The following is a 15,294-nucleotide window of genomic DNA, read 5'->3' on the forward strand; positions in this document are numbered from 1 at the left end:
CCTTGATAATGGTTTACATTTCGTGATTCATTACTCTGACACAACAAACTAGCATACTCCCCCCTCATCTCCCAACACATATATCCACAGCTCCTACTCTCCCCCTTGATCACCTACCGGTCGGCATCGACCCCTCCGTAGACCTCAACGTCTCCTCCATAAAGCCCAAGCCTAGATCCAGCTCCTCCTCGGATATGGTAATGGGCGGCGCGATGCGAAAAGCGCCCCCAAAAGACGCCAGAGTAGCCAAGTTGGCAGAAACCCCCAGCTCCATCATCCTCTTGCCCAGCCTGTCTGCCAGTTCCATGCCGGGCGCCTTGGTCTCGCGGTCCGAGACGATCTCCACGCCCGCCATGAGCCCCCTACCGCGGACGTCGCCGATACACGCGTACCGCTCCTGCAGCCTCCGGAGCCCGGCGTGCAGCCTCTCGCCCAGCCGCCGCGACCGCTGCACCAGGCCGTCCCGCTGCACGATCTGCAGGACCTTGAGCCCGACGGCAGCGGGCAGCGGGTCGTTGACGTGCGTGGTGAAGAACAGGAAGCCCTCGCCCCTGGCGCGCGCGGCGATGGCATCGCTGGTCACGACGGCGCTGAGCGGCAGCCCGTTGCCCAGCGTCTTGCTCAGCGTCAGCACGTCGGGGACCACGCCGCCGTTGCTCGGGTGCTGAAAGGCAAACATGTCGCCCGCGCGGCCGATGGCGGTCTGCGCCTCGTCCAGGATGAGCAGCATGCCGCGGCGCTCGCAGTGCGCCTTCATGGCGGCGAGGTAGCCGTCGGGCAGGGCGTGCATGCCGGCGCTGGAGAGGATGGGCTCGAGGATGACGGCGGCCAGGGACCCCGAGGACGCGGCGTCCACCATGGCCCAGCCGTGGTCGAGCTCCGTCTCCCAGTCGTAGGTGCCGTCGGCGTGGCGGAAGATGGAGCGGTAGGTGTTGGGGGCGGGGAGCATGAGGTTGCCAGGGATCATGGGCCCGATTCCCCGTCGGCCCGAGTGGTACTGCGCGCCGGCGGCGCCGCCCGTCATGCCGTGCCAGCTCGCGCTGAGCCCGACGATCTCCCACCTGCCCGTGACGCACTTGGCCATCCTGATGGCGGCCTCGTTGCTCTCTCCGCCCGTCGACAGGAACATGCTGCGCTCCAGCCCCGGCGGCAGCAGCTTCTTCAGCTCGGCGGCGAGGTTGATGACGGGTGGCGAGAGCATGCCGCTGAAGAGGTGGTCGAGACTAGTGGCATGTTGGTGAATGACGCTGACCACTTCTGGGTTGCCGTGCCCGATCAGGCACGACATTTGACCCGAGGTCCAGTCCAGAATGCGACGGCCGGCGACCGTGTAAATAAAGACACCCTCAGCTCGGGCTATTATCTCATTGTGGAAAGATGGGCCGTAAGAAAGCAGAGAGCTATCAGCTGCCTCCTGGAGCTTGGCAGCATCTAAAGCATTGTAGGGGTGAGGCGGCTCAGTCATGACGGCCGGGGCGTGTTTGGGTATCAAAAATATATTCAGAGGGAGACAGATGGTGGGCGGGGTGAAGGGAAGCGAATTAGAAAGACAGCTCGAGACGGAGCTCAGAGATCGTACTTTCACCAATCATTACCATTAAGTACTGGGCAAGGCCGCCCACGCCTAGTCACGGGCCACTAGGACTATCTAGTCGAGGTGTAGATATGCGCTGATAGGATGATGTTTTCCGTCGGAAATCCATACCCCCCACGCTACCTCTGATACGCATTTGGAGGGTTGCCCGTCTCAATTTATGACACTTCCATCGGCGTTGAACATGTCCCACAAGTCCGCCCATGGATATCCCAACGGGTCTATAGTGTTGTAGTTGTTCTGATGTGGAAATACGCCCACCTGGCCGCCCATCACGTCGCCTTGGAACATAATCTCCCCGTCTGCGTCTGGGATCGGGAGCACAGTCGAGGGGGGCAGCTCGATCCCCATGACGCTCCCGCCCACTGCCTCTGTGCCGGTGTGGCTGGCGGTGACGACTTTTGTTACAGACTCCTCGGACTGAGCAAGACAGATGTCGCCGAGATCCCAACCGGATTGTTCACGGGCTTCGTAGAGGCGAGCGCGAAGCCGTTCAACGTATGATCGACACGATGCGGAAGCACCTGGGTCGGTAGACTCGATCGCACATCGTAAGAGGAGAAATGTAACTGATGAGAGGTGATAAGCCGTGTCTAGAGTGTTGTGATAGCGTTAGCTTTTGGATTGCCATCAATGCAGTGGGAAAAACGGTTGTTGAGAAGTGCAAAGCTTCAGATTGGAAAATTAAGATCACGCTTCCGCAATGGAAGTCATTCTCTTCCTATCATGTTGTTTTCTTTATAAAGATCATCACAAGCTTTCGAGCGCAAGGGGGCAGCGGGGGGAAGTGAAAAAAGAAGAAGAAAAAAAAACCTACATGGCCACCAAAACTCCGACAGTAGGTTTTCCTCACTTAGAGAGCAGACAAAGTCCACAGTTGCTTCAGCAACTCTTCTTAGTTTGGAAAGATGATAGTCCTTCTCTTCCGACTCGATCGACTGGCTCGACCGCGATGCTTCCTGTTTTTGAGCAAGAGGTTGGGTGTCAATTAGCATTCTCCACGATAGTCATGCGTTGAAAATAAATAGACAGAAACTTCACCTACTCGAAGGTTGATTCGACACAGCAGCATCTTGACCGCCAGGTAACCCAGCCATAAGCTGCTCGAGCCCGAAACAGGCGACCTTCCGTTCCCACCAGCCTTCTTCCCTCCCTCTTTCAGGAACTCGGGGAGATTTGATTCCCACTCCTCGAGATCGCTCTCGAGGTCTCTCCTCCTCCGTGACGTATTTACAGTCTTCCGTCGTAAATCATGCAGCAGCGGTAATATGTCACCAAGGATCTCGGTAAGGCCGCAGAGGGCTATGAATCCTTCGGCCGCCCGATCGCGCTCCCTGTCTGGGCCGACACCTGGTGTGGACAAGACAGCCTTATCAGGCAATGGTACATCGTACTGGCTTTGAGCAATGCTGGGAGGTACACCATAGGCAAAGGACGACCACCTGTCGTGGATGAGAACGCCCCACCAAAGCCTGGCGCGTAGCTTCTTGTCTTGGTCGCTGAGATCCCAGCGTTCAGGGTCGCGGTTCAAACCCAGGAGATGGGCCATGGCGACGACTCTCCCGTTGAGCATTGTGTTGTAGGTTACTGCGGTGGTTGGCCTACCGTTCAGATCTAGCAGCGCAGCATACACGGTGGAAAGGCTGGCAGCATGGAAATCCTCCTGCAGAGCGGAAACAGATTGGTTCAGGGCGTAGGTGATATCGGGCCGGGGATGCTTCCGTAATATTGGAGACGATCGCCAGAAGATGAGGGATGTGGCATATACGTAGCATAGTAACGTGGGCGAGATCATCTGCATGCTATCACGCTCTTTTGCAGCCAGGAACGCGGTTTCATCCAGGATCGGGAAGGCTGGGTGGTTTTTACGAAAATATCTGCAAAGTAGCGTTAGCAGCGGTAATCTGATCCATGGAAGACCCACCAGGACTGATCACAAACATACACTTCAATGAGCTCATCTTTCAACGGCCCCAGGATCTGCTCGAGAATCTCTAGCTGCGTCTTACCAGGCACCCGCGCAACGACATAGCCGGCGCGATAACGAGGCACATTGAGCGACACGACAGGATTGCTCGGGTCACTCGACACGAGATTGAACAGCCTCTTGCGGTTGCCCGTAGCCTCGCCGTTGGACGGCTCGCCCGGGGTGCCGCTGCCGGATCCCGTCGCCGTCCTCTGCTGCACCGAAATGTACTGTTCGATGACGTGCAGATCCTCGGCCGACTCTGGACCGACCATGGCAAACGGCCGGTCGTGCGGCGCCGTGTCGTCTACGGGACTGTCATGCCGGGTGCCCGGGGCCGAGGAGCGCCTGTGGTGGTAGGCATGGTCATCGGCGTTGGCGCGACGGCGCTTGGGCGACCTGGAGCCGCTTCTCCGTCGGGTCCCAGAGTTGGCGGCAATGCTGTGGCCTGTCGCGCTCTTGCCATAGTTGAACTGCTGCTGCTGTCCGGGACCGTCACCCGCAGCCCCCACGGACTGCTGAAGGGCCGAAGGTCCACGACGAACGCACTCGGCGCTGTGAAGGCGACACAGCAGACAGGGCTTGTCTTTGATGTCAACCGTGCAGCGAAGCTTCCTAGCCCGACATCGGTCACACGCTGGCACCTTGTGCGAACGATATGGTCGGACGGGTACGGCCGTCGCGGCATCGTGTGTGGTAGCCTGATGCTCACTGTGGCCGTCCGTGGGCGAAACTTCTTCCATGGCAAACAGAAGATCGTCCTTAATAAAAAAATAATTTCTTCTTGGTATCCATCAAGCCATTCATTCAGTGACATGTACACAGTATTTTTCTGGTGTTTCCCGACGGGTATTTTTAGGTGGAAAAAAGCGGTGGGGTTTGGCGCATTAAGTGCCTTGGCTTGCTCCGGTCCCGGTCAACCCCCTTGTACCCCACGATGGATCTCGATCTCCAGGATCAAGCGACCACCTGAGCGTATCTTCGCAGTGTTTATCGCTGTCCATGTTGTGTCTTGGAAAACAGTCTCTGGAGAAGGATGCTAGGATTAATAGGTGGAGATATTGTTTATGGACAGAGAGGGAAGCGATGGAGAAGTTTAGTTGAAATCCGGTTGGAAAAATAGTCAATGCTGTCCAAACAACCGTGCAGGGATGATGGATGGATGTAAATAAGGAGAATCAAATAAAAAAATTCAGACCAAAAATCCAGTAGCGACTGCGTCCATTGGGGGATTGGAAGTAGCAAAAGAGAATGCCTTGCGGTTTATGTGGATCGAACACATGACCTTCAGATGTAGGGCTGAAGTGGACTTCAGTCTGACGCTCTCCCAACTGAGCTAAACCCGCTTGACGATAATTTGCCGCATTGGCAGTAATATAATGGCAAACTACCAACTCCAGCCAACTGAACACAAGTCTTCAGCACAAGACCTTCTTCTTCTTGACGTGGAATTGACATATGTTTCGTCCGGTTTACACCCCTCAGTGCCGAAATCGTCCGGCAACCCAGTTAGGTAGGTAAGATTGGTAAGGTAAGGTATTCAAATCATTAAAAATCAACAGTAATTATTCAGCTACCAAGCAACTCGTTACGCCAATCGCATCAATGGTATTTTGTGATGCTTTTACTTTGTACATCTCAAAGGATTTGCTACTTCGCTAGTCCGGACTTTAGCTCCTGTGGATCGTGGCAAACTAGCGCCGCTATCTCCGCCGCGTTAAGTCCTCCATCGCTGGCAAGCCTGCAGGCTGGTGCTGCGGGTAAGCTCGCTTGACCTTGACAATTATTACAAAGCGCATGCTGATTAATTTTGCAGAGAGGGGGAGCGCACGCATATCCTTGTCTGCAATGTCGTCGATAATGATTCTAGACCGAGAGGTAAACTCCGTGTACGGTATTCTGCCGATGGCCCAACGTCAACAGGAACCCCTCTGAAGTCTTGGAACCTAAATCCGGGAACCGTGGAGTGCGATCATCGGGAAATGCAGGCCGTACATTGGGTGACCAATTCAATGCTATCAGGAAACAACCAATCCATCGAGGTGCCTTAGGTGGTGCTTCACCAATGCAGGTCTACTATGTAGTGACTGCACGCTTGTCGAAAAGGAATATTTAAAGCGGCTATCCCGCCCACGTCGCATAATGTAGCCTCCATTCACAACATCATCAAAAAGCCATTTCTACTCCAAGACATCTTGAATACTCTAGAAATCTCTCTCAGTTACTTTAGCTTTCTTTCCGATTAAAAAAAAAGTCGCCCAAAATGTCTCCTTCGACCATCATCCTGATCACTGGTAAGTTGATGTCATACTCCACCACACCGACGACATATCGCTAACCTCAACCCCCCTCCAACCTCTAGGTGCCAACCAGGGCATCGGCTACGCATCAACCAAGGTGATCGCCTCCAGCTCAGACAAGTACCACGTCATCGTCACGGGGCGCACGCTCGAGAAGGCGGAAAAGGCCGTGGAGCAGCTCAAGGCCGAGGGCGGCCTCAAGGGCAGCATCTCGGCGCTGCAGCTCGACCAGACCGACGTGGCATCGGTGGAGCGGGCGGCGGCGGCGGTCGACAAGGAGTTTGGCCGGCTGGACGTGCTGGTCAACAACGGCGCCATGGGGTGGCAGTGGCACGGCGACATCCAGAGCCAGATGTACGAGTACTTTGTCGACATCATGGCCACCAACGTGGCCGGCCCCTTTAGCGTGTCGCGCACCTTTCGCCCGCTGCTCAAGAAGTCGTCGGACCCGCGCTCAATCTACGTCAGCAGCGGCATGGGCTCGCACGAGTTCATCCAACAGAACCCCATGGCGGCCAAGAGCTACGGCGAGAGCGGCATCCCGTACCCCGTCACCAAGGCCGCGCTGAACATGGTCGCCGAGCTCGAGGCCATCGTGCACGGCGACGAGGTCAAGACAAAGGTGTTTTTGTTCTGCCCGGGCTTGGTGGTTTCCAACCTGAGGGGTCCGTCGGAGGAGATGAGGCAGATGGGAGGCAATGCCGGTGACCCAGCAGTCTCTGGGCAGACGCTCCTGACCATTATTGAGGGCAAGAGGGACGCTGACCTTGGACGGGGCACAGTCCACAAGGACGGTGTTTACGCGTGGTAGAGAGCTGCGTGTCGTTGGCTGACACAAAGCAGGGTTATAATAGGGAGGCGACGTAATACCAGGCGAATAGATGAAATATAATAGACGCATCATTCTTTTACGAAACTGGTCAAGAGACAAGACGCAGGTAAATAGGTGAATATTTCTTGGCTTAGTCTAGTAGTAATAGGGAAGTCGGGGATCCACTATCACTTGTTGATCTCTGCATCCAATCCATACGCCTCGGTCAACATGGCCCGCCATTTGACACTTGAGCCATGAACTCCAGTAGCATCCATCTTGCATCAGACCTCAATATTCGGTAGGTTTTGCCCCGTCGCTTACATGCGACCCTGCACACTTTTGGCACCTTGATATCCCTGCTCACCACCACCTCTTGTACACTTTCAGCTATCCATTGACCATGGACCCAGACTACCGGAAAGGTATAATCCTGACCAACAACAGATACACCCACTCGTCCGGGCTCATCCAAATGTCCAGATGGCTGCAACGGACACCTAGACTCGGCCATCACCAAGACGCCAAAAAAGGAACCTTTGGATTGTCTTACCCCAACTTCCCCAATCCCAACCACCCAGTCTCACCTTGTGAACAAACGACATCCAATGCAACGCATATTTCCATCCTTTACACATCCTGCAGAGCTCGACTGCCACAAAGAATTTCCCACCAATCGAGACACCACTACCCCACTCGTGAGAAGGCAACCGGCGCCATTATCCGGAGCGAAACCCCAGATATTTCCTGGGGTTGAATTTAACCAGAAGCTTGATCGATCCCGTTGGGACCAGTCGGAATGCTCCTAGGCCTTGCAGTTCCCGTTTGGACGTCTTGAGTGCTGCCAACCTGACCCCAGATTACAACGCTGCATGACCTCTTTGTGCTGGCGCTTCTTCCCGCAAAGCGCCTGGGGAAGAGACAAGGAAAAAAAAAAAAAGTTGGCTCTCCGTGGGTCATGACCGATGAGGGGGGGGGGGGGGGTTTCTCGGCGCTCGACCGGTCCCTGTCCTTATAAACCCAGTCCGTTTTGCTTGCATCAGACTCGGCGAGTCCGTCTGGCTCGACCATCACCACCAGCGTCCGACCTGATCGGTCCAAACAACACTCTAAAAAGGTCACGGGACGAGAAGCAACGCCAACAAAAGAAAAAAAAAAGATGTCCAACGACAACATCCGGGCGGCCGCCCAAGGCGCACCGCAGGATGCGGACCAGATCCAGACGGAAAAGGGGCCTGGGGCGAGCCACCTCTCGCAGCTGCACGAGGCCAAGATCGACGACAAGGTGCTGCGGTCGCAGGCGGCCGAGGCCACGGAGCAGGAGCACAGCATCGGGCTGGTGCAGGGGTTCAAGACGTACAAGCGGGCGGCGTTTTGGTCCGTGGTCATCTCGTCGACCGTCATCATGGAGGGCTACGACGTGACGCTGATCGGCAACTTCTTTGGGTACCCCGAGTTTCGGAAAAAGTACGGCGAGTACCTCAACGAGAGGTCGGGCTACCAGATCTCGTCGCAGTGGCAGCAGGCCTTCAACATCAGCTCGGCGTTTGCCAACATCCTGGGCGCGCTGCTCAACGGCTACTTTACGTCGAGGTACGGCCACCGCATGGTCTTGATCGTTTCGCTCGCGTCCCTCGCCTGCTTCGTCTTCATCTCCTTCTTCGCGCCCAACGTCCAGGCCCAGCTGGCGGGACAGATCCTCTGCAACATCCCCTGGGGGGTGTTCGCCACCACCGGGCCGGCCTACGCCGCCGAGGTGACGCCGCTCGCCATCAGGGGCTACCTGACGGCGTACGTGAACCTGTGCTGGGTGATTGGGCAGTTCATATCGACGGCGGTGCTGGCGGGGCTGGTCAACCGCCGCGACGAGTGGGGGTACCGCATCCCCTTTGCCCTGCAGTGGATCTGGCCCATCCCGCTGATGCTGGCCGCCTGGTTCGCCCCCGAGTCGCCCTGGCACCTGGTCAGGACGGGCCAGCTCGACAGGGCCAAGAGGTCGCTGGCCAGGCTGTCGGAGCCGCACCAGACCGTCGACCTCGACGCCACCGTCGCCATGATGGTGCACACCAACAAGCTCGAGATGGAGGAGCGCAAGGGCACCACCTACTGGGACGCCTTCCGGGGCACGAACCGCCGCCGCACCGAGATCGCCTGCATGAGCTTCCTGTCGCAAATCACAAACGGGGGTGCGCTCTGCTACTCGGGCAGCTTCTTCTTCCAGCAGGCCGGCGTCGCCGACGACGTTTCCTACTACATCGGCGTCGGGGGCATAGGTGTGGCTTTCATCGGCACGGTGCTGTCGTGGGGTCTGATCTACAGGTTCGGTAGACGCACCATCTGGATCGCCGGCTTCACCGGCATCGTCATGATCCTCTGGACCATTGGGTTCCTCGCCATCCCGCCCAACCAGACGCTCGCCTTGTCGTACGCGCAGTCCTTCATGTCTGTCGTCTGGCTGGGCCTGTACAGTTTGACCGTCGGCCCCATAGTCTACACCATCGTCTCCGAGATTGGTTCGACGAGGTTGCGCACCCAGACGGTCGTGTTGGCTCGCACCACGTATTACCTGGGCAACGTGATCGGAGGGGGTACCCTGCAGCCAAAGATGCTGGCACCTGGGGACTGGAACCTAAAGGGCAAGACTGTGAGTTGTTCTCTTTTTTTTTCGTTTCCTTTGCATTGAGCATGCGATCCCTGATCAGAGAGCCCTTTCCCAAAGTTTCATGCTAAATTTTCCTCTACAAAACAAACAGGCTTTCTTCTGGGCAAGCCTCGCAACGTTGACGTGGATCTGGGGCTACTTCCGCATGTTCGAGACCAAGGGCCGCACCTTTGGCGAGATGGACGTCATGTTCCAGCGTGGCATCTCTGCGCGCAAGTCTGCCAAGTACGAGCTCACCAGCGACGACATGTTTCTGGCGCAGGAGCAAGACAACAGACGGGGAGGGGAGAATGTCAAGAACTGAGGAGCAGAGTATTTCTTCTTCTTTTTTTTTTGGCTTTTGTTGTCATCATCGAAATGCCATGGTTTTGGGCCGGATTCGGCCGCCATGCCACAGATTGTTTGTATTTTGTTAGTGCGCGTGGGTGTATAACGATTCTACAATCGAATGTCGAGTGAAGAATTGATGAGAATCAAGGGTCGCTCGTAGATCGACATGAAAAGAAATTGTCTCACTTGACTGGCCAACCTATCTTTCCTTGGGTAGCGAACATGCCCCGGCAAGGTCGGATCCGAGACTGTAAGCGCTAGGAAGGTCTAAGGGATGCAGCCACCAAGGTTACAAGCGAGGGCTAAAATTGCCCTGCAAACTTCGACTTTTGCTAACTTACTCGCGTGTGCCTACTGTACCGTTCGCGGCAGGTCGCTCACTGGTCGCCAGTCATCTCGGAATCACCGGATAGGATTGGACGCTAGATGCTAGAAATAGACTTTGTCAACAACGGCTTTGACGGCTTTTTTTTTCGAGCAAATGCATGAACAACGCATTGGGACAACAGTCTCGTCATCATTTCCCCCTCTCATTGCACCTGTTCAATCACACATATATTGAAGGGGAAATGAGAATCACTCAAAAGACGCCCATCTCGTAGAAATAACAAACTCGCAGCTCTTAGTATAGGTCGACGACGTCATGGAGAAATTAAAAGTTGCTGTGATTGGGACAGGTGAGCGACAAAATCAACAATGAAAGGCTCCTGTAAATCGAAAAAAAAGCCACTTTTCAGCCCCTGACTGACCGCATTTACATCTTGGCGCACAGGTCCGACCGGCCTGTCGATGCTCAAAGTCCTCCGCGATGATGGCTTCCGCGTCACGGCGTTTGAGCGCCGGTCCCGAGTCGCCGGTCTGTGGTCCTACTCGGACAACACAACCTACACGACCGCGCTGTCGACCACAGAGGCCAACATTAGCAAATACCCATGCGGCTTTGCCGACTTTCCCATACATGACAGTAAGTGCTCGATACCAAGGAACCTTTTTGTTATTCATCCGCTCTTGCATCTTAAAAAAAACAGATTCTAACCAAAACCTACAGAGTATCCCCCGTACATGAAAGCAGCCCACTTTCAAGAGTTTATGGAGGATTACGCCAAGCACTTTGACCTGTTGAAAGACATCGTCTTCGACACGACCGTCAGGCGCGTGGCGAGAAATGAAGCAGACACGAAATGGCTGGTCCAAGTTGAGAAGCAGGGAGGGGCTGTAGAAGAGCTCGAGTTCGACAAGGTCGCTCTCTGCCATGGCTATCAGACCTTGGCCAAGATGCCCACATACCCCGGCCAAGATAAGTTTGAGGGAGTACTGATACATGGCCAGGCATTCCGAAAGTAAGTAGCAAGTAGCAACCCCCTTTCCATTCTCTCCATCCTGTCATCAACTACACACAAGAGAACTACTCGGTCTGACTTGTCAACACTTGACTAACCCCCCCTTCCCCCCAAAACAGCGGAGAAGCATTCAAAGACAAAACAGTCATCGTGGCAGGCGCGTCAGCATCATCCGGCGACGTGATACCGTCTCTGATTCCCCACGCGCGCAAGGTCTACCTCTCGCACCGCTCCGGCGGCCTTCCGATCCGGCGCTGGGTCAAGGGCAAACCCGTCGACCTCAACATCACCTGGCGCCGGCGGCAGGTCGGCTTCTTCCTGCAGCGCTACCTCCCCACGCTGCACAAATTCCTCAGCGACGTCGGGCTCAGCCTCGTCGCCCGGCTGACCAACGGGCCGCTGGACCCGGCCTGGCGCCTGCAGCCGTACCCGTCGCTGACGCTCAAGCTGACGGGCATCTGGGAGAGCGTGATGGATGGGCTGAGGGCGGGGACCGTCACCAGCTTGCACGGCATCAAGAGGTTCACGGGTCCGAGGAGCGTCGAGATGGACGACGGGACGGTGCTGGACGATGTCGATGCCGTGATTTGCTGCACAGGTTACCAGGCAGACTGGGGAATCGCGCCGTTTGTGCAGACGAGCATGCCGTCCGAGTACGGGTACGCCGGAACGCCGCTGTACAGGCTCTACATGAACCTGTTTCCGCCAGAGTATGCCGACAGCTGCGCGCTGCTGTGCTACAGCGCCTTTGGGAAGAGTAACGGCTTCACGTTTGCGGATCTGAGCGCCCAGGCCATTAGTAATGTGTAAGTTCTCTGCCGCCCCCTTTGTTCATAAAAAGACCAATTTAGTACTACATGCCATACATGCATCTAACAAAGTCGCCTTTCCATCAGCTGGCGAGGCGTCGAGCCGCTACCGTCCAAGGCCGCCATGGACAAGCACATCGACGCGCACCAGGCCTGGGTCGCGTCGCGGTGGAAGCAAGATCCCTCGATAGATACGAGCTGCGTCAAGACGTGGGAGTTTCAGGGCTGGCTGCACCGCGCGGCCGGGACCGGCATGGAGAACATCGGCTGGGGCTGGAAGGGCTGGAAGTTTTGGTGGAAGGACCCCGAGATGTACAGGCTGATGAACCACGGCGTCGAGACGGCGCATGCGTTTCGGTACTTTGAGACAGGCAAGCGCAAGGCCTGGAGCGGGGCGCGCGAGGCCATCATCGAGGTCAACAAGCGGGCTAGTATCTTTCCGCTCAAGAAAGAGGCTCTGGAAGATGCAAAGAAGCGATAGGTGGTGGTGGCTTGGAAGATGGAGTGGACGCAAACTCTTGTTTTACTGAAGGAATAGCAAAGAGGGGTGCTTTAATTAAAGATATGATAGCCATTAGCATATATCCAACGATACCGTTATTTTCTTGACCATTTCCTTGGCTATACATTTAAAAAGGCGAAAATGGATGGAAACAATGCTCGCGGGTCGGGCCAGCGGCGGGGAGCTACCAATGGGAATCGAATGCATTGAAGCAATTGGGGAACAATAGCAAGATCCACGGGAGAGGTCTTGTTGGCATCTCTGTTTCCAAGCAAAGGACCAGCCAACAGAAAGTCCCGCCGATGGCTTAAAGTAATGGAAGGGTTTAGTGCTAAGACGTACCAGCAACAAATAGAAGCACTACAGACGTTATGGTTCAGGACGCATGGAGTAGACTTGCCTGTATTTCGAAGCATCATTCACCGGTTCTTTCAATGCAAAGGAGTCAAAAGTTGCTCTACAAAGTCTTGTGACAGAAGCGGTGTCAGTGTGGCACTCGATAGGTCAATCACAACATCCCTTTCTTGGCGTGATAGATGCATATCTCAACTAGAAATCGGCGGTAGAATAGGTAGGTAGGTACCCAGGCAAGTAGGTACTTGCCTATCGTAGTTATTGTTTGACCCAAAAGAGTAATGTGCACAAATCGTCAACGTTAGGGATTCTGGAGTTCTATTTACAAATCCGGTTCATAATGAGGACACCATCAGGCGGGTAAAGCAATCGTCGCTTGGGTGTAAAACGACGTGCAAGTTGCTCAGGAGCAGCCCACCAAAACAAAAGTAAAAAGTAAGGGATAGCTTGAGCGAGGTATTTGGTCTAGAGTAGCAGTCCCTTATCCTGTCCTTGCCTCCAACCGTGACCTCTGTTTGCTGAGTGGAGCCCAGCAGGTTGATGCCTTCCGTCGGTGGTTGAGCAAGCGGTCGAGGTGAGCAGCATCTGACCTCAAGGTCAGGAAAAAAAAAGAGCAGGAGCAGAAAAGCAGTGCACAAACACGTACCGTGTCAAATCACTTCTTCTTGTCCCGCCGCAATCACTCTCTCCGTTTGCAGCTATTTAAACCCTTCCACTGACGCTCTTGTCATCTCTCTGCTCTCGACTCACGACACTCTTTTCCGAATCCAACCTTCGCCTTCACCACAAGCAAATCCTTCCAAATATCATCAAGATCTTTTTATCCAGTCTTCTTCAGTCATAGACCATCATCACAATCATCATCGAGACTATCTCAAGCTCCCCAAGATGCAGCTCACCAAGGTCTTCACCCTGCTCACCGGCCTGGCCGCCACGGTCTATGCCTTTGTGATCCCCGCCGACAACCTCGCGATCGCACCCACTCCTTGCGTCTCGTCGACCGACACCAACCAGTGCACCCTGTCAATCTTCACCGACCGCCTGATGGGCCGTCGTCTCATGGGACTCTGGAACAGTAAGTACTTACACTATCCATCTTCTGGCTTGCTCACGCCCAAGTCAGAGGGCTGACACGCAACTCGATGGCAGACAAGTGCGAGCACATTGGCCGTGTCGGCACCGAGGAGGACTGGGCTTCTTTCTACGGCCAGTGGAGCATCGGCGGCCGCGGCCTCAAGTGGACTGCCGAGCTCACCATCGACGGCGACAAGTATGGCCAGCCTCTGGGCGTAAGTTTCAACCCTTGATTATTTCTTTCAAGACGCTCCTTTTGTGATGTCAATCTACTGGCTGCTTTTTGACTTACGCTGACACTTTAACAAATACGATAGGGCATTTGGTACGCTGGTCGCTACACCAACCTTGACTCGGTAAGTACAGAGATAGTCCAAGTCAGTTTTTCCAAATGTGCCTCTCTCAGACACTAACCATGGTTTCCATTGATATCTGCAGGGCGTTCGCTACAACTGCAACGACGACAACAAGGACTCCGAGTGCACTCGGGTCCCTTTCAACTGCAGCTGAGCATTTAGAGCCACCGCACGTTCACAAACAAACACAAGCTCACTCGTTCCACTTGTCTCGTCATCTACCTTATCAAGTAACGAGAGTGGAATGGATTATTTGGGCTATGGATGGGGATATGTAATGGTGGTAGTTTTCTGAGCCTCATTGGCAGCATCGGGACCTTTTCTCTTAGTTAAGCCTAGGAAAATACAAAGATTCCACCTAGACAACATTCAAAATGTGACAGAAGAGTGACGAAAACCATGTTCATGATTTTCTTTCAGGTTAGGCTGCTGAATGGTCTGCATGTTAACCTTGACATAGATGTCGGGAATTGCACATCATCGCTTGATAAACGACACGTATGAGGACCTTTGCACCAAGTCCCCATCGAGGCCGCATTGGATTTCTCCTTGTTCTCGACGAGATCGTGATCCAGCATAGCTATTTGAGTGAAGATAGCTAATGTAGGTACCTACCTAGGTAGGTAGGCTTGTGTACACTATCAAAAAGATGTTTTCGCTCCTTTGTACCTACAGGTTCTGATCATGATCCGTCGATCCTCAAAGATTGTAGACCACCACCTCCTCCTCACTGTCACTTCCATGAACTTGGATCACTTCCTCCTCTAGCTCTTCTGCCTCAGTCTTCTCAAGCTTCTTGTTCTCATGAGCGACGGCGATGACCCGATCTAGTTGGTCCTGGATCCCCCAGGCCTCGGAGTTCGCGATGCTGACTTCCTGCTTTGCTTCCTCTTTGTCCTCTTTCAGTCTCTGAATGATGGCCATCATCTTGCGCAAGTCTTCTTCCATCAGGTGGTAGGTAGCTGGGACACTTGAGGAGTGACAGGTATACACACAGGATAGCTGGTAACAAAAGGTGACCATGCCTGGTTTCCCATTCCCAAGCGAGCCTAGAACATCCAAGCTGTGACATCTCCACTTGTGGTCCCATCGAAAACACCAAAATGGCTGTCCGTCTCTGTTGCCTCTTCTGAGCCCCCAGCAGGTGCCAAGAGGCCTAACATCCTCCGATATGAACTTCCCAAGCGTTTTTATTT

At 54.6% G+C, this 15,294-nt stretch overlaps 7 protein-coding genes and 1 non-coding gene across 8 annotated transcripts; 4 read left to right on the plus strand and 4 right to left on the minus strand.

Annotated features, from left to right (window-relative positions):
- Positions 1-9: 9 nt before the first annotated feature.
- Positions 10-1,465, minus strand: MGG_05938 (2,2-dialkylglycine decarboxylase; the record flags this gene model as incomplete). The annotated part of the gene is made up of 1 exon (XM_003711724.1): positions 10-1,465. One exon carries the CDS (start codon positions 1,463-1,465, stop codon positions 110-112), a length of 1,356 nt encoding a protein of 451 aa, XP_003711772.1. The 3' UTR covers positions 10-109.
- Positions 1,466-1,747: 282 nt separating this feature from the next.
- Positions 1,748-4,303, minus strand: MGG_05939 (uncharacterized protein; the record flags this gene model as incomplete). Its single annotated transcript, XM_003711725.1, has 4 exons — positions 1,748-2,187; positions 2,412-2,553; positions 2,640-3,471; positions 3,540-4,303. The coding sequence occupies 4 exons, from the start codon at positions 4,301-4,303 to the stop codon at positions 1,748-1,750; spliced, it is 2,178 nt and encodes a 725-aa protein (XP_003711773.1).
- Positions 4,304-4,817: 514 nt separating this feature from the next.
- MGG_20134 lies at positions 4,818-4,906 on the minus strand. The gene has a single exon. It is a non-coding gene; the product is annotated as a tRNA-Phe (tRNA).
- Positions 4,907-5,458: 552 nt separating this feature from the next.
- Positions 5,459-6,955, plus strand: MGG_05940 (short chain dehydrogenase). The gene is made up of 2 exons (XM_003711726.1): positions 5,459-5,854; positions 5,923-6,955. The coding sequence occupies exons 1-2, from the start codon at positions 5,824-5,826 to the stop codon at positions 6,669-6,671; spliced, it is 780 nt and encodes a 259-aa protein (XP_003711774.1). The 5' UTR covers positions 5,459-5,823; the 3' UTR covers positions 6,672-6,955.
- Positions 6,956-7,732: 777 nt separating this feature from the next.
- MGG_05941 (maltose permease MAL31) lies at positions 7,733-9,637 on the plus strand (the record flags this gene model as incomplete). The annotated part of the gene is made up of 2 exons (XM_003711727.1): positions 7,733-9,315; positions 9,425-9,637. Exons 1-2 carry the CDS (start codon positions 7,831-7,833, stop codon positions 9,635-9,637), a joined length of 1,698 nt encoding a protein of 565 aa, XP_003711775.1. The 5' UTR covers positions 7,733-7,830.
- Positions 9,638-10,000: 363 nt separating this feature from the next.
- On the plus strand, positions 10,001-12,424 carry MGG_05942 (flavin containing monooxygenase 9). Its single transcript, XM_003711728.1, has 5 exons — positions 10,001-10,340; positions 10,436-10,627; positions 10,712-11,003; positions 11,123-11,809; positions 11,900-12,424. The coding sequence occupies exons 1-5, from the start codon at positions 10,307-10,309 to the stop codon at positions 12,291-12,293; spliced, it is 1,599 nt and encodes a 532-aa protein (XP_003711776.1). The 5' UTR covers positions 10,001-10,306; the 3' UTR covers positions 12,294-12,424.
- Positions 12,425-13,556: 1,132 nt separating this feature from the next.
- Positions 13,557-14,252, plus strand: MGG_05943 (uncharacterized protein; the record flags this gene model as incomplete). Its single annotated transcript, XM_003711729.1, has 4 exons — positions 13,557-13,743; positions 13,818-13,957; positions 14,060-14,098; positions 14,181-14,252. 4 exons carry the CDS (start codon positions 13,557-13,559, stop codon positions 14,250-14,252), a joined length of 438 nt encoding a protein of 145 aa, XP_003711777.1.
- Positions 14,253-14,797: 545 nt separating this feature from the next.
- On the minus strand, positions 14,798-15,261 carry MGG_13248 (uncharacterized protein; the record flags this gene model as incomplete). The annotated part of the gene is made up of 2 exons (XM_003711730.1): positions 14,798-15,068; positions 15,155-15,261. 2 exons carry the CDS (start codon positions 15,259-15,261, stop codon positions 14,798-14,800), a joined length of 378 nt encoding a protein of 125 aa, XP_003711778.1.
- Positions 15,262-15,294: the final 33 nt, after the last annotated feature.

Source organism: Pyricularia oryzae, chromosome 3, assembly GCF_000002495.2.
Source record: "Pyricularia oryzae 70-15 chromosome 3, whole genome shotgun sequence".
In the NCBI taxonomy this organism is placed as follows: Eukaryota; Fungi; Ascomycota; class Sordariomycetes; order Magnaporthales; family Pyriculariaceae; genus Pyricularia; species Pyricularia oryzae.

Excerpts from the sequence above, each read along its gene's own strand:
- MGG_05942 (XM_003711728.1), top strand. The coding sequence starts at position 10,307 with ATGGAGAAATTAAAAGTTGCTGTGATTGGGACAG. Across the intron at positions 10,628-10,711 it reads CGACTTTCCCATACATGACA|AGTATCCCCCGTACATGAAA; the intron begins GTAAGTGCTCGA and ends CAAAACCTACAG. Across the intron at positions 11,810-11,899 it reads GCCCAGGCCATTAGTAATGT|CTGGCGAGGCGTCGAGCCGC; the intron begins GTAAGTTCTCTG and ends CCTTTCCATCAG.
- MGG_05940 (XM_003711726.1), top strand. The coding sequence starts at position 5,824 with ATGTCTCCTTCGACCATCATCCTGATCACTG. Across the intron at positions 5,855-5,922 it reads GACCATCATCCTGATCACTG|GTGCCAACCAGGGCATCGGC; the intron begins GTAAGTTGATGT and ends TCCAACCTCTAG.